This window comes from Lampris incognitus, chromosome 14, assembly GCF_029633865.1.
Source record: "Lampris incognitus isolate fLamInc1 chromosome 14, fLamInc1.hap2, whole genome shotgun sequence".
Taxonomy (NCBI): Eukaryota; Metazoa; Chordata; class Actinopteri; order Lampriformes; family Lampridae; genus Lampris; species Lampris incognitus.
The window spans coordinates 36,347,934-36,363,497 of NC_079224.1; the positions used below are offsets into that span (position 1 = coordinate 36,347,934).

The 15,564-nt window shown below is 46.2% G+C and overlaps 1 protein-coding gene across 1 annotated transcript in view; it reads right to left on the reverse strand.

Annotated features, from left to right (window-relative positions):
- chd7 (chromodomain helicase DNA binding protein 7) overlaps positions 1-15,564 on the reverse strand; it is a 111,603-nt gene that overhangs the window by 57,552 nt on the left and 38,487 nt on the right. Inside the window, exons 4-5 of the mRNA XM_056292499.1 lie at positions 11,360-11,823; positions 1,303-1,447 (exon numbers count right to left, since the gene is read on the reverse strand). Of these exons, the coding sequence (XP_056148474.1) occupies positions 1,303-1,447; positions 11,360-11,823 (609 nt within the window). The remainder of the gene's footprint in view (positions 1-1,302; positions 1,448-11,359; positions 11,824-15,564) is intronic.

Consider the following 15,564-nt stretch of genomic DNA (forward strand, 5'->3'; position numbering starts at 1 on the left):
GAGCCCGGATTCGAGTACACTTGACCCCAAAGGCGAGTTCATTTGATTAGTGTGAACACTGTTTACCATACCCACAGGGGCGGCGGATAATGTAGGCTAAAGAAGGCTAAGCTTTCCCTAACTGCTGGCTATTGTGCACCCTACACGGCCATATGTCTGGCTTTTGGACGGACAGTCCGGTTTTTTCAGCTCTCTGTCCAGCATCCAGTGCAACATCTGGATGGACACATATTTGTCCTCCTTTTGATGGTATTGAATAAAAATCATGTGTGGTCATAAATTCACTCTCTGAGTGCTAGAGTGCTCTTTGTTACACTGTGTCTTATTGGCTACTGTGAAAAAGTCTGCGTTTTTATTGGCTAATGGTATGTGCGGGCACTCTGAAAGTGTGAATTTACAATTGTAGTTATTTTCAGCATCAATATTATTGCTGATGTACCTGTCAAATCAATGATCTTGAATTTCATTGGGTTAATGTGTAAACGCTGACTGTAAAAGTCATTCAAAATGCTGAAACAAAAAACTGTATACAACCCTGAGTAATATGAAGAACATACATTCATAACAAAAAGTATCAAGGGTGAATTTCATGCATTTTGCGAGCTCTGCCGAGCTGATGTTGCCATGAGCAGCAAAGGAAAGGGAGCTATTGATTGGCATGCTACAGGTTGTCAAAACAAGCAAGATAGTTGGTCAAATATTAGCCTTCCCCATCTTCAGCCTCACCCGCCACCTATGCATACCCAGTACACAGTGTACGTTGATCCGTGCCCAGGTCCACTTGGAAAAGGTGGTCTCAAGTACGGTTCATGTGTACTCGGATACGGATCGCATCAGGTGTGAAAACTACCGTACCAAAACATGGGAAGTGGACTGCTATGTGAATTCATAAGAGTCTCATTTTTGGGTAAAAATGCAGAAAAAACAACTTAAAGTACCATAGCAGAGGTGTCTGCATCCCCCCCCTGCTAAAGTGCCTCATTTCTAGGTAAAAATGTGGTTGGGGGAGAAGAAGTATTCTCTTCTTTCTGTTTATTGGCAGATCGCAAACCAACTAAGTGAATACCACCCCCTATTGTATTGGAGTGTGTACTCGGGTATGGCGCAAAGTTACTAATGTGAAAGCTGGGTGGCGGCGGGGGAGGGGGGGCAATCATACTCAGGCACGGACTTCAGAGACCACAGCAGTAGATTTCTGTGATGGACGGCTCTTAAAGACAGTGATGTTTCAAGGGAATGAAAGGATAGCTTGTTTGAGTGTCTTTACTAGCAAAATAGCACGAGTCTCTGTCCTGCTCATACCTGGATGCCATCATCATCGTCTTCTTCGGGAGGTGAGGCGGGTGGAGACTTCACCTCCACGTCATCACTGATTGAAGACTCTCTCTTCCTCTTTGAGTCTTTCTTGCTAGCACTAGTCCCACCCTCTGACTCGGCCTTCTTACTGCTGGAGGGAGAGATAAAGTCAAACTGGTTTGGTAATCTTTTTATGAAACAAATAGTTTGAAATCAAATGATGAGCAATCCTCAAAGTACCGTCTCTTTAACACTTGATGGAAACATTGCCAAACTACTGGGCATGTGTGTGTGTGTGTGTGTGTGTGTGTGTGTGTGTGCGCGCGTGCCCCAGGGTAATCGCCATGTTTGATTTACCCATTTAGAAATCATTAGTCTGCCTCGGGCTCTGGCACACAGGGGGTTAATGTCATGAAAGAGAGAGAAGCGGAGAGGGAGGACGAGACAGACACAGAGAGAGAGAGAGAGAGAGCGAGAGCGAGAGAGCGAGAGAGGCCCCAGAGAGAGAGAAAGAGGGAAGGGGGAGGGGTTGAGTGGGCCCCCTAGGCTCTCTCTATCCTCTGGCAGAGAGAGGCGAGAGCGAGAGAGAGAGCGAGAGAAGAGTTGGCTCGCTCTGTGTGTGTGTGTGTGTATGTGTGTGTGTGTGTATATATACACACCTGAGGGGAGCGCGAGAGGACACAAAGCACCCCTTCTCACTCAGACACAGGCTCTTTGGCTTTGCATCTCTCTTTTCCCCCACTCTGCTATCTCTCTGTCTCTCTTTCTCCCACTCTGCTATCTCTCTGTCTCTCTCCCTCTCTGTCTCTCCCACTCTGCTATCTCTGTCTCTCTCTTTCTCCTACTCTGCTGTATCTCTCTCTCTCTCTCTCTCTCTCTCTCGCTCTCCTGGGGCCCTTCTCCTTTCATCCTCATGCCAAGAGCAATCACCATCTCCGTGGTAACGGCTGGTCATGTGACCTGCACCTGTTCCTCTGGCTGGTCGCCACACGCTGGAGCCATCTGGCCACACACACACACACACACACACACACACACACAAACACACACACACACGCAGCGTATGCACACATGCACACACACATCTAGAAGCAGTCTTGAAGACAAAATTTCTCCACTTCTCCATCTCATCTTCCTCTTTTCCGCCTGTACTAGATCACAGCTCCCTTCTCCATCCTGTCTCAATCCCTCCATCCTAACAGCTACAACTCCCCCACACACAAACACATAGTATTCTCCCATTGCTCTTCAAACTTCTTCACAAATGCACTGTTCAAATCTAGTTGTTCAATTTTGTTCATTTGCAGCGCAGCCATGTTTAGAAGACTTTTCTTTTATCGCTCCCCCAAGATGTCAGCTTTTTTTTTTTTTTGGAGCAACAAGAAACAATTCACATTTTAACATTGTGAAATTATTCACAAACGGGTTAGACTTGAGGAGCGGGGTAATTAGATATCAGTTATATCAAAAATGAAAGAGGTAGAACTGGAGCTAGGAGATTTCAGTCAGACACTGACCTCGTCTTCAAGAATACTAGTAAGTATTCTTTGACACGGTCAGCCGTCGTGATCAGATTTTGGGCACCAAAGGTCAGAGCGTGGCCAGCTACACTGTCGCCAGTCGCCCTTCAACAGCTGATCAAGCACTTGCCAACCTGGACGTCATCATGAGTGAACCAGGAATTTATGATTCCCCACCTTTGCCCAAATTGCATTTCTTTTTGTTTATGTCATGGTAAATGAATCGTTAGGGACTGGCACAGGGACCTGGCTAACAGGCTTCTCCTCCATTTAGGTTGCACTAAGAACTTTCAGGACAGGGGGGAAAGGGAGTATAAATGGTGAAAGAACCATAAATTAGGATTGGTGGATGTTTCGCCACATCATTGGAGTACTAAAAAAGTTGTGGACAGCTAAACTTTGAATTGTAACCTGTATCTGTCGGGCACAAGTTTGTCACATCATGTCGCCGACTTCCACTGAAAATAACTTGTTGCCCGTTGCTTTGTCGCTGGTCATCTGAACATCACACATATAGCTTCACCTACCATGCAATTTAAAAAAAGAAATGCCAAAAAATGGGCGTAGAGAGCAGGGGAGAGGGTGGGGGTTTGGGGTGGGGCCTGGTTGGTCAGAAGATGGACAGCATGGAGTCAGGTGGAGTGCTTGTAGAGTTTTAGACATTCTCTTAGAAACCATGTGACTGGCAAGGACTGCCGATTCACATTCTCAGCAAGCAGTAAACAAATAATTTGAAAATGCCATGCAATGTATACAAAAAGTCAATTTCAATGCAGTGACAGCAATTACAGTTACAGCAGTGAAGTTAATGGTTAATTTTAGGTAGTGGTTAGAGAGGCTGCCCTATAGTGTTTCAACTATCTATGACTAATCCCATGGTTTCTGAGACGATGTCTATGAAGACCAACATGCTGTTGGGCACTTCTACACTATAGGTGGTAACCTAATGAAATATCTTTTGTACAACTGTTCATGTTCTTGTACACATGAACAAGGGACTTCGGCTCATTTCAACCTTTAGATGCCGTATTAAGCCAGCAAGTTTTTGTGAGGTGAAAAATATTACTGGCAAATTTGTGTTCAACACCTAACAATATGAACAATATTGTATTTCATGAGACATGTCACGACAATCGGACGTACTAAATTGTCCCTAGATGTGAACGTGTCGGCCCTGTGATGGACTGGCGGCCTGTCCAGGGTGTCTCCCCGCCTGCTGCCCAGTGACTGCTGGGATAGGCTCCAGCATCCTGCGACCCCGATTGGGATAAGCGGCTTGGATAATGGATGGATGGATAAGTGAAAGCACTACATAGAAATATAAAACTAAATAAAAAGAAGTGTGGCGTTACTTTTTACATTTGACTAAATGAAACACTGTAGCCTTGTACGTTGGTACTCTGGAGCGCTAAATAAGGATGCATGGCATCACAGAAGCGTTGTTTTTGGGTCCGAGCAAGCAAGGACTTGTTGAATTTGCATTCAGTGGACTCACACTGTGTCCACCGAAGACATGTAAAAAAGAGATTCCTGTATTGTTGTACTGTATTCTGTGGAAAGGTTGCAATTTGAGCGCTCTTAACCCGACGCAGGATGGAAACGTCTTTTCAGAGGCTAGACCTGTGAGCACTCCGTTTCATCGGCGATTAAGCATTTCACCTTTTGATGAAGCACACAGGTCATCAAATGCCCTTTCTAACTGTACCACCCAGTAAGAATGAAGGGGGGGGGGGGGACCAGAGATCTGACCAAAGCTAAACCTACAACAAAAAAAGAACAAAGATGAATCAATAGTGTTAAGTTGAAACCCTTGTTCATTTGTCATCATATATGCATATTATCCCAATATGAATACAGGTCTGCAGGCAACACATGGCCTTATTTATTCTATTTGCTCGGTAGACATAAGAGCATATGTCATTTAAGAGTCAGATGCAGGTCACACTAGGAGGAAAAAAATCCAAGGGAGACTTGCACAGGACAAACGTAGTGTGCGTTATTATTGTGTCCCATTTGAAATTGCTTAATGTTTTGGTTTTTTTTTGCACTTCCTTAGTTTTCATTGAACACGTTGTTACTTTAGAGCCTTGCCGCCATTCATTTTTGCTTCGTTACGCCCTGCTACCACACCCATGAAGATGGAATAATTAATAGTGAGTGCCTTTCCAGGATCAAGAGCTGCTTTGCCTATATGTATGTATGTATGTATGTATGTATGTATGTATATATATATATATATATATATAACCTTGTTAAAAGAAACACTCAATGGTAGGGAAAGTGCTCAACAAATAAGGAGCAAAATAATACTTAACTCACTGGATTATATATATATATATATATATATATATATATATCAGGTTGCATTTTTATATATGATACGTGGGGAACTTTTCTGAAAATGCGGCTTTTGAAATCAAATATATAAAGCCACAAATATCCCCAGGAAGGACACCTCCATATGATGCTAGGTGGAGACTGGTTTATATTGCCTGCACAGCCCCACTTCCCCCCTCCTCCATCCGTCTCTCTCCCTCTCCCTCTCATTCACTCTGAGCTGGATTCTCTTGGGCTTACTGCCTGGCATTTACACATGCTGGCCAGCTGTGGAGTGCAGTGTGTGTGTGTGTGTGTGTGTGTGTGTGTGTGCGTGTGTGTGGAGGGCTAAGACGGAGATGGGGTGGGGGTGGTGGGGAATGAAAAGGCAAAAGGAAATTAGAAGGAAGACATTAGGAGAAGAATAGAGGAGAAAAGGGAGGAAAAGTAGAGAGGAGGGGAAGAGGAGATGAGGACGACAAAAAAGAAAGGAAGAGAAAACACAATGAATGGGAGGGGGGATGTCTTAAGGACACCTGCTGTCAACGATGAGTCATTGTGCTGGACCCCTGGTGTGGTTCAAACACACACACACACACACACACACACACACACACACACACACACACACAGCGTTTCCATGTGGCCACTTATGACGCACAGTGTGTGTGTGTGTGTGTGTGTGTGTGTGTGTGTGTGTGTGTGTGTGTGTGTGTGTGTGTTTATGTGGTGGGTTTCAAAAGCAGAGCCCTCTCAGCCGTGACACCTGTCTTGGGCTGTATTTGTATGAACGCGCACATGTGCACACACGCACAGGGAAGGGTGTGGTGGCTCAGCTGGGTTATTTATAGACATGCTCTATATGAGTGAGCGAGAGAGACGGAGAGAGAGAGAGAAAGAAAGAGAGTGAGAGAGAGAGAGAGAGCAAGGTCAAAGAAGAGAAGTGAGCGTACTGGACAAGTGGGCGACCTGATCAATCTCTCTCTCTCTCTTTCTCTATTCCAGGAATTTTGAAACTAATAGTTGTGAATCAGTCTTATTTTCTCCATTAAACTGGAGAGGACAAACATTCAGTAGACAGATCCGTTTCGCTACCCTTTTCATCTATTCCCTCGTTCCGACAGCTCTTCGAGCACTTTCTTGAAACATCAAGGCACTCGTGTGACCGTCAAAAAGCAACGTAGAGTTATACCCTCTCCTCCTGTGTCTGATTCTTCCATTTCAAACCACCACCAGGAATTTTTCTGTTCTCCTCCAATATGTGAAGTGAATATGGGTATTGATCAGAAAAGGAAAGCCGTGATAAAATGGTAGGGGTCACATTCAGCGCTCAGCTATTCCTGCAGCATTTCCCCCCACTACCTTCCATCAGTAGAAATACCAAACCATCGGTCTCTTGCGTAGTATCTTCCCATCTCTTCCCATGAGGTACATTTTGATTACAGACTCAGAGGGTGTACCTTGAAGGACCAGCAAATACAAAAGTACCCATCTAATCTGTTACTCTAACTGAACAAACCAGCAGTAACCGCAGTTTTCCACATCCCACAACGCGATTCCAATCTTTTTCTCTTTTTTTTTAACCTTAGTACAGGTTTCACATTCAGTACCAGTGTCAAGGAAGAGGGGTTCTTGCTGAAGAAGAGGGATCCCCAAAGACGTCTGGAGACGAGTCAAACTGAATGTGAGGCCGAGTCTTAGACTACGTCCACACTAACATGGTTTCATTTTAAAAAGATGCTATATGCGACATTTAGCACCAGCATCTCAGACCAAATTAAAACAAACCTCCCCCCTCCGGTGTCCTTGGCTATTTGGCTATTTTGCTGGTTGGAATATTGATTTTTACAGTATAGAGTTATTTTTGGCGGTACGGTGGCGCAGTGGTTAGTGCGGTTGCCTCACAGCAAGAAGGTCCTGGGTTCAAGCCCCGGGGTAGTCCCCCTTGGGGGTTGTCCCAGGTTGTCCTCTGTGTGGAGTTTGCATGTTCTCCCTGTGTCTTGCGTGGGTTTCCTCCGGGTGCTCCGGTTTCCTCCCACAGTCCAAAGACATGTAGGTCAGGTGAATCAGCCGTACCAAATTGTCCCTATGTGTGAATGTGTGTGTCGGCACTGTGATGGCCTGGCAGCCTGTCCAGGGTGTCTCCCCACCTGCCGCCCAAGGACTGCTGGGATAGGCTCCAGCATTCCGCGACCCTGAGAGTGGGATAAGCGGTTTGGATATTGAATGATGGGAGTTATTTTTTTTTTAACATTAGTAATGTATTCAGCTCGGTAAGGAGCTATTTCTTCGATCTGCCAAGTGGCGTAAATCCATGTAATGTAATTATTAGCTTGCTAGCTATCCTGCCAACACTAGCTACCTCACATGCAATAACATGCACGCGCGGCCGGACCGGCTTCCAAAACAAAGAACAGAGAAACTCGGATTACAACACACACAGAGGGAGTGTGACTTCATTCTCTGTCCAGGGCACCATTACTCCATATCGCTTTACATAGCAAATAGTTGTTTTGCTGCTATATTAATGTTCTTAATCTCATATATAGCACCTTTAAAACCGTGTTTTAAAACGAAAATTATCTCCGTCCACGTGAGCATTTTAGCACCGTTTCAGAAATAATCGCCGCCCATACTAACACGCCTAAAAACGCACATCACGTGACCATTCACGTACACTTGGCATGCGCGTGATGGTGTAAACAGATGCAGATTGTCTACTCTGCAGTTGGTTGCTTAGTGCACGCTATCTGGCCATTTGACAACAACGTCCATGCAACAGTCACACAACACTTGTACAATCGAATGTTTCCCCTTTCTGTTGATGTAGTCTGTGGATTTGGCTAGGGGTTGTTTTGATGTGTGTGCAGTCAGTTGCTCCCCGGCATTGTAGCATACCGTGTGTTTGGTAGAAGTTGATGACAAGATCCTTCACTTCAGGCTCTGTACTCCATGTTTTAATGTAGTCTGGACCCAGGAAGATGGTGGTGGCCTTACAGACGTGTCGGGTCGTGACTGAAGCAACTTGACAGGATAGTCCAAATGCATTAGTGGTTTTCCTGAGTCTTCCCTCGTCACTCAGGTAATACCTTCCACATGCAGACGCAGTCTTTCACTGAGGTAGCTCAGGGTCGATCTGGTTAGTCAAAAGTTTTCTCGCCATTCCTCAGGAACCACAGCTTCGCTGATAAAATTATCCCACCAGGCACTAGTTCTTCCTGGCCTCACCCAAAACTAGCACTCCATGTAGGGCTGATAACACCGCTGGACACGGGAATTGTTGCACATCGCTCAAATAATAGCTTGTCTCCTGCGCATGTGGGCAGTAGTGGCACTATAAAATGCCGACTTTCACTGCACAACAGCTGCTGGCATAGACAAGGTCAGCAACGCCTGTAATTCTTATCCATGTTAAAGTAACCACTGGTGGTCAAGGCTGAGCTTTTGTTTTCTTCCGGAAAAGGGTCACGGTGAATCACAGAAGGACACGTCAGGACTGGTAAGACCCAATCAGGGAGCAAATGTGGGTGTCTGCATCATCATTTTCAAAATGTCTCAGTTTCCGCCCGTCCAGACTAAAACGCAATACTGGAGTTTTCAAAACGGGGTCAGACTCAGCAGCGTTTTCAAAATTCTCCAGCTTATGGGTTCGAAAGCGCCTAAGGAGTGTGGATGCTAAGCGTAATCATAGCAGAAATTATGCATTTTAAAACGAAAACGTATTAGTGTGGATGTAGCCTTAAGTACATTATATCGAACACCAATCAGCCCGATATTCCTCCTATGCTCTTAACCCCCTCAATGACTAAAATTCAAACATCAATGACTTCCTCAATGAGGGGGGGGGGCAAACAAACTCATGACTAGAGCTACACAACAACCTCGCAACACAATTTTGGAATTCAACAAGTCCTCCCAATTCTGGTTCAAAGAGAAGTTTGAAAAATGAGAAGGGGGGGGATGAGAGGATGGGTGGGAAAAGGGGAGGGATGAAAAGGAGAGACTCCTCCTCAACAGGAAAAAGACAGTTGGAGGAAAAGGTGGAGCTGGAGGGTGAAGGAAGGGGAATAAAAGAGATAGTTGAGTGATTGCAGTAGTCCACCATTTTAGAGTAGCAGTGAATGGCCGGCAGCCATTATTATGCTAAATTAACCTGGGAGCTCCAAACCGCCACTCAAGATGGAGGAAAAACCTTCAACAGATAAGAGCTAATTTACCAACACACACACACACACACACACACACACACACGAGGGGCTGAGAATGGACTCCCCCCACATTTCCTCTGCCTACACACGATCACATGCAAATGCACACATGCACTCTTGTGCACGTGCACACACACACACACACATACACATACACCGACACACAGACCTAGGGTGGTCAGCAGCATGGCCCTCATTAGACGCCATTTTCTGCCACAAAGATTACTGCCAACCCCTCCCCCATCACACACAGTGCCCTCCCCCTCATTGCCACACATCTCCCCCCCTCCCCCTGCCTCTTATACAGCGGCCGGCAGAGAGAGAGAGAGACGCACACACACGCGCACACACAAACCCACCTCCCCCTGTGCTGACCCCTGCCTGCTGGTTTGGCCCCTCCCTCCTTCCTCTCTGGATAAAAGGAGCCGGGAGGAAGGAGGAGTGTGTGTGTGTGGGGGGGGGGGGGGGTGGACCCGTCCTCTGAAACATTCCTCAGTCAGATCAAGTTTCCACCTCCACAAAGAAACCACGTCCCACTCTCACCACCACTCTTTCACAAACAAATAGTCTCCTCTCCATATCCCTCTCTTTGCCTCACCTCTCCTCGGTCATGCCTGTTTTATCTCCCTCTCTTTGCCCTCTGATCAGGCAGACAGACAGACAGATGGAGGGAGGAAGTAAAAAACGCATGTCACAAAGTAACAAAAAATAAATATAAAACAATACAGTGAGGAGAGAGACTAAGAGACTGTGCTTTGAAGTGGGAAAAACATCAAATGGGAAGATGGGAGTAGACATTGTATCATGGCGAGAGTCGCCCAGAAAGGCGAAGAGCAAGATAAAGCAAGAGATAAAACAAGAAAAAGAGATAGAAAGAGAAAGAGGGTGATAAGGGGACAGTGGAAGTATGAGGAGCTCGTGGAAAAGTCATCCAGTGCCGAACAGATAAGAAACCTCGGCTGTGCTTAGACATAAGCCGTCCTACCTGGCAAAAAGCGATGTAACTACAAGTGCAGCCAATTTACATGCAGGACTTTTCTAATTCCAGTTAGGATGAAATGTAAGAGCGACATCGACTCTAAACACAAAATATAACAAACAAACATGCAATGTGACAAAAAAACAGCACCTTCATTTAGGACTCAATGACCGACTCAAACTGACTGACAAAAGAAGAAGCAACCACTTTTTAACTTCCATTTAAATATAATAAAAACTGCAAAGGCATTTTCTTTTTCATAAGGTCAACACCCATTCAAGGGAATGGCAGTTCCTGAATATATCACTGTCTATGTAGTCATGAGCTAAACTGGCTTCAGTGTTTACAGGTGGTGATTTGGGTGTGGTGTGTTCATGAGTACCCATCGTTGCATTTTTTTTTTGCAAACAAGCTCTTTTAAAAACATTCCAGAATGAAATGTTAGTAGTAAACAAAAGGTAGGCTGAAAAGTCTAGCAGAGATGATAGCAACCCTGTGGATCATAGCCTGTCTTCAAATTTGTATCAAGCAAACAGAGTGAGACAGAACCCAGAAACCTCTGTCCTCAGGGTTATGCTTCACTAAGCCCCGTGATCGCTGTCCCCACTGCGCACACACACACACAAAAGGGCGTGAACACACGTGCACAGATACACATCTGTCTCTTCTACAGCGCAAGGGTCACGACCCCCTTTTGGTTCCTCCTGGTTGGTCACATGAGTGATGGACAGTGTGTGTGTGTGTGTGTGTGTGTTACTGTATAAGTTCTTGGCATTCTACTTTGAGAGCTTTACTAACAGTAGTGAGAAATTATTTAGAGTAAAATGCTGTTATTCCTCAGAGAAATTAAATGTTTTTAAATCTTTCTCTGGTCATCACTGCAAAAACAAAGATGCTGAGGTTCATCTCAAATCGATCTAAAAGTCTACATGGAGAACTACATTTTGGAAAAGTTATGTTGAAAGAAATTATCATTTCAGAACTGGTCAAATGGCTGGCAAAGATTTTTAGCAGAAGTGTACAGTTCTCATTGATCCTACCTGGTTTTCTTCGGGGTCTTGGTCTTGGGTGTGGAGCTCTTGGCCTTCTTCTCCTTGGGCTCTTTGGGGGTCTTGGGCGTTTTGGGGGTTTTAGGCGTCTTGGGGGTCTTGGGCTCTTTCGGCTCCTTGCCCTCCGCCTTCTCCTTTGGTTTCTTCTTTCGTTTTTTCTTCTCCTCCACTGGTGGTGACGATCCCTGCACCACTCCGCCTGTCACTTGGTCCCCCAACTCACTTCCTGTTCCAAGGGCTTCTGGCTTCCTGTCCTCTCCGCCATCTTCTCCTGCAGCCTTCTTCCCTCCCTCTTGTTCCATTACTTTTGCTTTCTTCTTCTTCTTCTTTTTTGGCTTGGTCTCCCTGTCGCCAGGCTGCTCCATGCCCATAGGTTGGCCAGAGGCGCCGGTGGCAACCATCGGCCTATCAGGAACTGTTGTGAAGGCGTCGCCCGATAGGTCCGAGGGGGAATGCTGAACAGGGAGAGAAAAACAAAATATTTTTAACAGAAAAAAAAAAAGCCTAATCTGACATTTAACAAGGACAGTTGAAACACACACTAACTTCTTTAAATATTTACAAGGAGAGAACAGAAGAAATGCAAAACAAATCAAATTCCAACTGGGTACATCGCTCCGAATTTAACAGTGCAGCAACTGCTAATTTTATATCCATAGATCTTATTTAAGCTTCAGTAAAATATATCCCACCTAGCATAGATTAGTTTGCCCCTATTCTGCCCCATGAAATCCAAAGCTGGGACATAACGTCAGTTCACAGTTAAGGCAACATATAGGATACTAAATCAATTCTGTATTTTTGCAGAGCAGGTACTGAGTAATATGCAAATCTGAAAGTCAAATGTGATTAACTATAGGTTGCACTCGATAGGGTATATTTCTCTTCAATAGCTGACTTGGGTACAGATGGGGAGGAAGAGGATTCCATCTATCCATCCACTCAAAGATACAGAGCTGTCACCCAGCACTCTCCTCATGACTCCCTGTGGGCACAGGGCCCCCCCCCCTCCAGTAGGCTACCGCTATGGCAGGAAACTGGTTGACACCTCCTTTTGCTCTATGCCCCATACCTCCTTCCTCCCTCATCCTGCTCCCCAGTAGGCTCTCTCTGTGGCAGGATACTAGCTACCAGCTGTTGGAAGCCACTACAGCTGCCTCTCCGTTCCATCCCCCATTCCCTCCCCGCCTCTCTCCTTTTTCCTCTCCAGCTGCCTCTGCTCTCCTCCTCTCTCCTTCAGCTACTGCTTCTCTCCTCTTTTCCATCCCTCTGCTCCATCTCTCTTTCTCTCCCTCCAGCTGCTCAGGGTCCCAGCAGCAGATGGGAAATCAGGCATCATGACACGAATAAATTATCTCCATACTTCAAAAAACGGGTGGTGTGGGAGGGGGCGAGTGTGTGTGTGTGTGTGTGTGTGTGTGTGTGTGTGTGTGTGTGTGTGTGTGTGCTGCTAGTGAGAGGGTATATGTGCAGGGCAGTATATCGGAAACGTGCATGCTTGTGTGTGTGTGTGTGTGTATATCAGCGCGTGTGTGTATATCAGCAAGTTTAGAGCAAAATGCCGCGGCAGCAGGTCCCCTCTGTGTACACACACACACACACACACACACACACATACATACACACACACACACATGCACAGAGGACAGAGAAAGAACATGAAATAAAGAGAGAGAGAAAGAGAGAGAGAGAGAGAGAGAGCGAAGACTGCAAAATTAAAGTGCAGCAAAGTTGGTGTTTTATCATTGGAAAGTCCACCTGCATCAGGAGAATACTAATGTAACCTGTAAAGAAACATAAACCCCTCCTACTAAGCTACTGCAAGGTCACACATCACCCAAACCTGCGCACACATATGCACACACAAGCTGCTGACATACATGTAGAGCGAAGCATACAGACATGAGCTGGAGAACTGTAAATGTGTGAGAGACGACAAGAATTTGAGACAGCATGAGACAGACAGGACGGAGAGAAAGATGCAGCGCTAACAGATGAATCTGTCCTCCTGCCAAGCCTCCACACATAATCAATCACATGAATGACAATGAGCAGCATGCATGTACACATACACACTTGACAGGCAGGCACAAATGCACGCAGGCACACACAAACCACATATGCATGCACAAACAATAATGCACCACAAACCCACGTTCCATCGCTCTCACTCACACACACACACACACACACACACACACACACACACACACACACACACACGCACAATGTCCTGCGTTAGGTCACAGGGCCCGCAGGGTAATCTAGCTTGCTGATGGGCTGAAACCTTAATGAGACCAAAGGGTGCGGCACAACAGCAGTAAAAATGGCAAAGTTGTTGAGTGCACTGGTTGACTATAGACATTTTCTCCAGTGGTCGCAGGTATGTTGTAGCGGTTTAGTTTCACCGTGGTCAAGGATTTGTTCGGGCCAGGCCCATACACCACACAGCATACAGAACCATGTTGAGGACCATTATGTGCATAGCAGGCAATCTCTGGGAGATATTAAGGAACCGCACTGAACTGACAGCCAGATAAACTAACAGACTGCCATTCACACACACACACGTGACTGCATGGCTAATATCACAGGCCCGAGAGGAGGTGAACGGTGTCATGTTTCATCTGTTACAGGAGGGGTGGGTGGAGGTGGCTGAACAGGCTTGAAAAAAGGGAAAGCTCAAAACAGTGGGATGGATAGGTGAGGAGAGAGGAATGGATGGGTGAGGAGAGGAATGGGTTGGTGAGAGATGGGTGAGGAGAGAGATGGATGTATGAGGGAAGACAAGGGTGGATGAATGAAGAGACAGAGGGAACGACAGGAGCAGGTTAAGAGCTGAAAATGTATTCTAGCAAACAGGAACACTAAACACTCACATGCCAAGGAGGGAGGGAGAGGAAAAGGGATTGATTCCCTTTTGAAATTCCTTACATTCGTTCAGTTCTCCCTCTCATTTACCCACCTTTGCTTCCATTCATCACAGATGACTGGCTGCCCTCAACAGCACGCAACACTTGTAACCTGCACATTACTCCAAGATAGTGCCAAAAAAAGATGCAACTGAAGCCTTTTGGGTCAAAAATTTGTTCCAGGGCATCCGAGTGGCGTAGCAGTCTATTCCGTTGCCTACCAACACGGGGATCACTGGCTCGAATCCCCGTGTTGCCTCCGGCTTTGTCGGGTGTCCCTACAGACACAATTGGCCGTGTCTGCAGGTGGGAAGCCGGATGGGGTTGTGTGTCCTGGTCACTGCACTAGCGCCTCCTCTGGGTGGTCAGGGCGCCTGTTCAGGAGGGAGGGGGAACTGGGGGGAATAGCGTGATCCTCCCACGCGCTACGTCCCCCTGGTGAAACTCCTCACTGTCAGGTGAAAAGAAGCGTCTGGCGACTCCACATGTATCAGAGGAGGCATGTGGTAGTCTGCAGCCCTCCCTGGATCGGCAGAGGGGGTGGAGCAGCGACCGGGACGGCTTGGAAGAGTGGGGTAATTGGTTGGATACAATTGGGGAGGAAAAAAAAAGTTCCAGTTTCTCACTTGGCCCTCTAAAGGCTTGGACATACTTTCCACGTTCACGGATAACTACGGACTGGTACCGGTCGCACACGTGGTTCCATTCATACTACAATTGAGGGCCCGTGTCAGTCTGGCCCTCCATGCATGCACATTTCCCGATCCACACTCCATTCTAGTTGGTGGCGGTGATGCACTGTAACGTCGTTTGCCACTCGCAAACCGCCAGGCAATTTCATCTCAAGTGTTTGCGCCATTTTCGTCAGGAGTTCAACACCATTTGGCCGTCTTTGTATTCTTTCAAAGACGAATTATATAAATGTGGGTAAAGGTGGATCTCCTCACACAACTTCTCTTCAAAGCATCCATTTTGTTATCTGGAACATGCGCAGTTGGCACGCTTGCTATGTGTACAGTCGGCGCGGTCACAAATTTTGGGCTGCACGGACCCTCATGGACAGATGACAACATTTCAATCACACAGACCAAAGTGGACCCTCACGGACACAAAAAGTATGAATTAGTTTGAAGACCCACTGATACTGTCTTCAAATCTAGAGTCAAACAGGGCGAGCCACCATACCAGCACCTGCATCAACTGTCCTTGACAAACTTCAAGCTATCGTATTAACTGGTGGTGTGGAAAATGTCAACCACAATGTTTGGGAGCCCTACTTCGCCA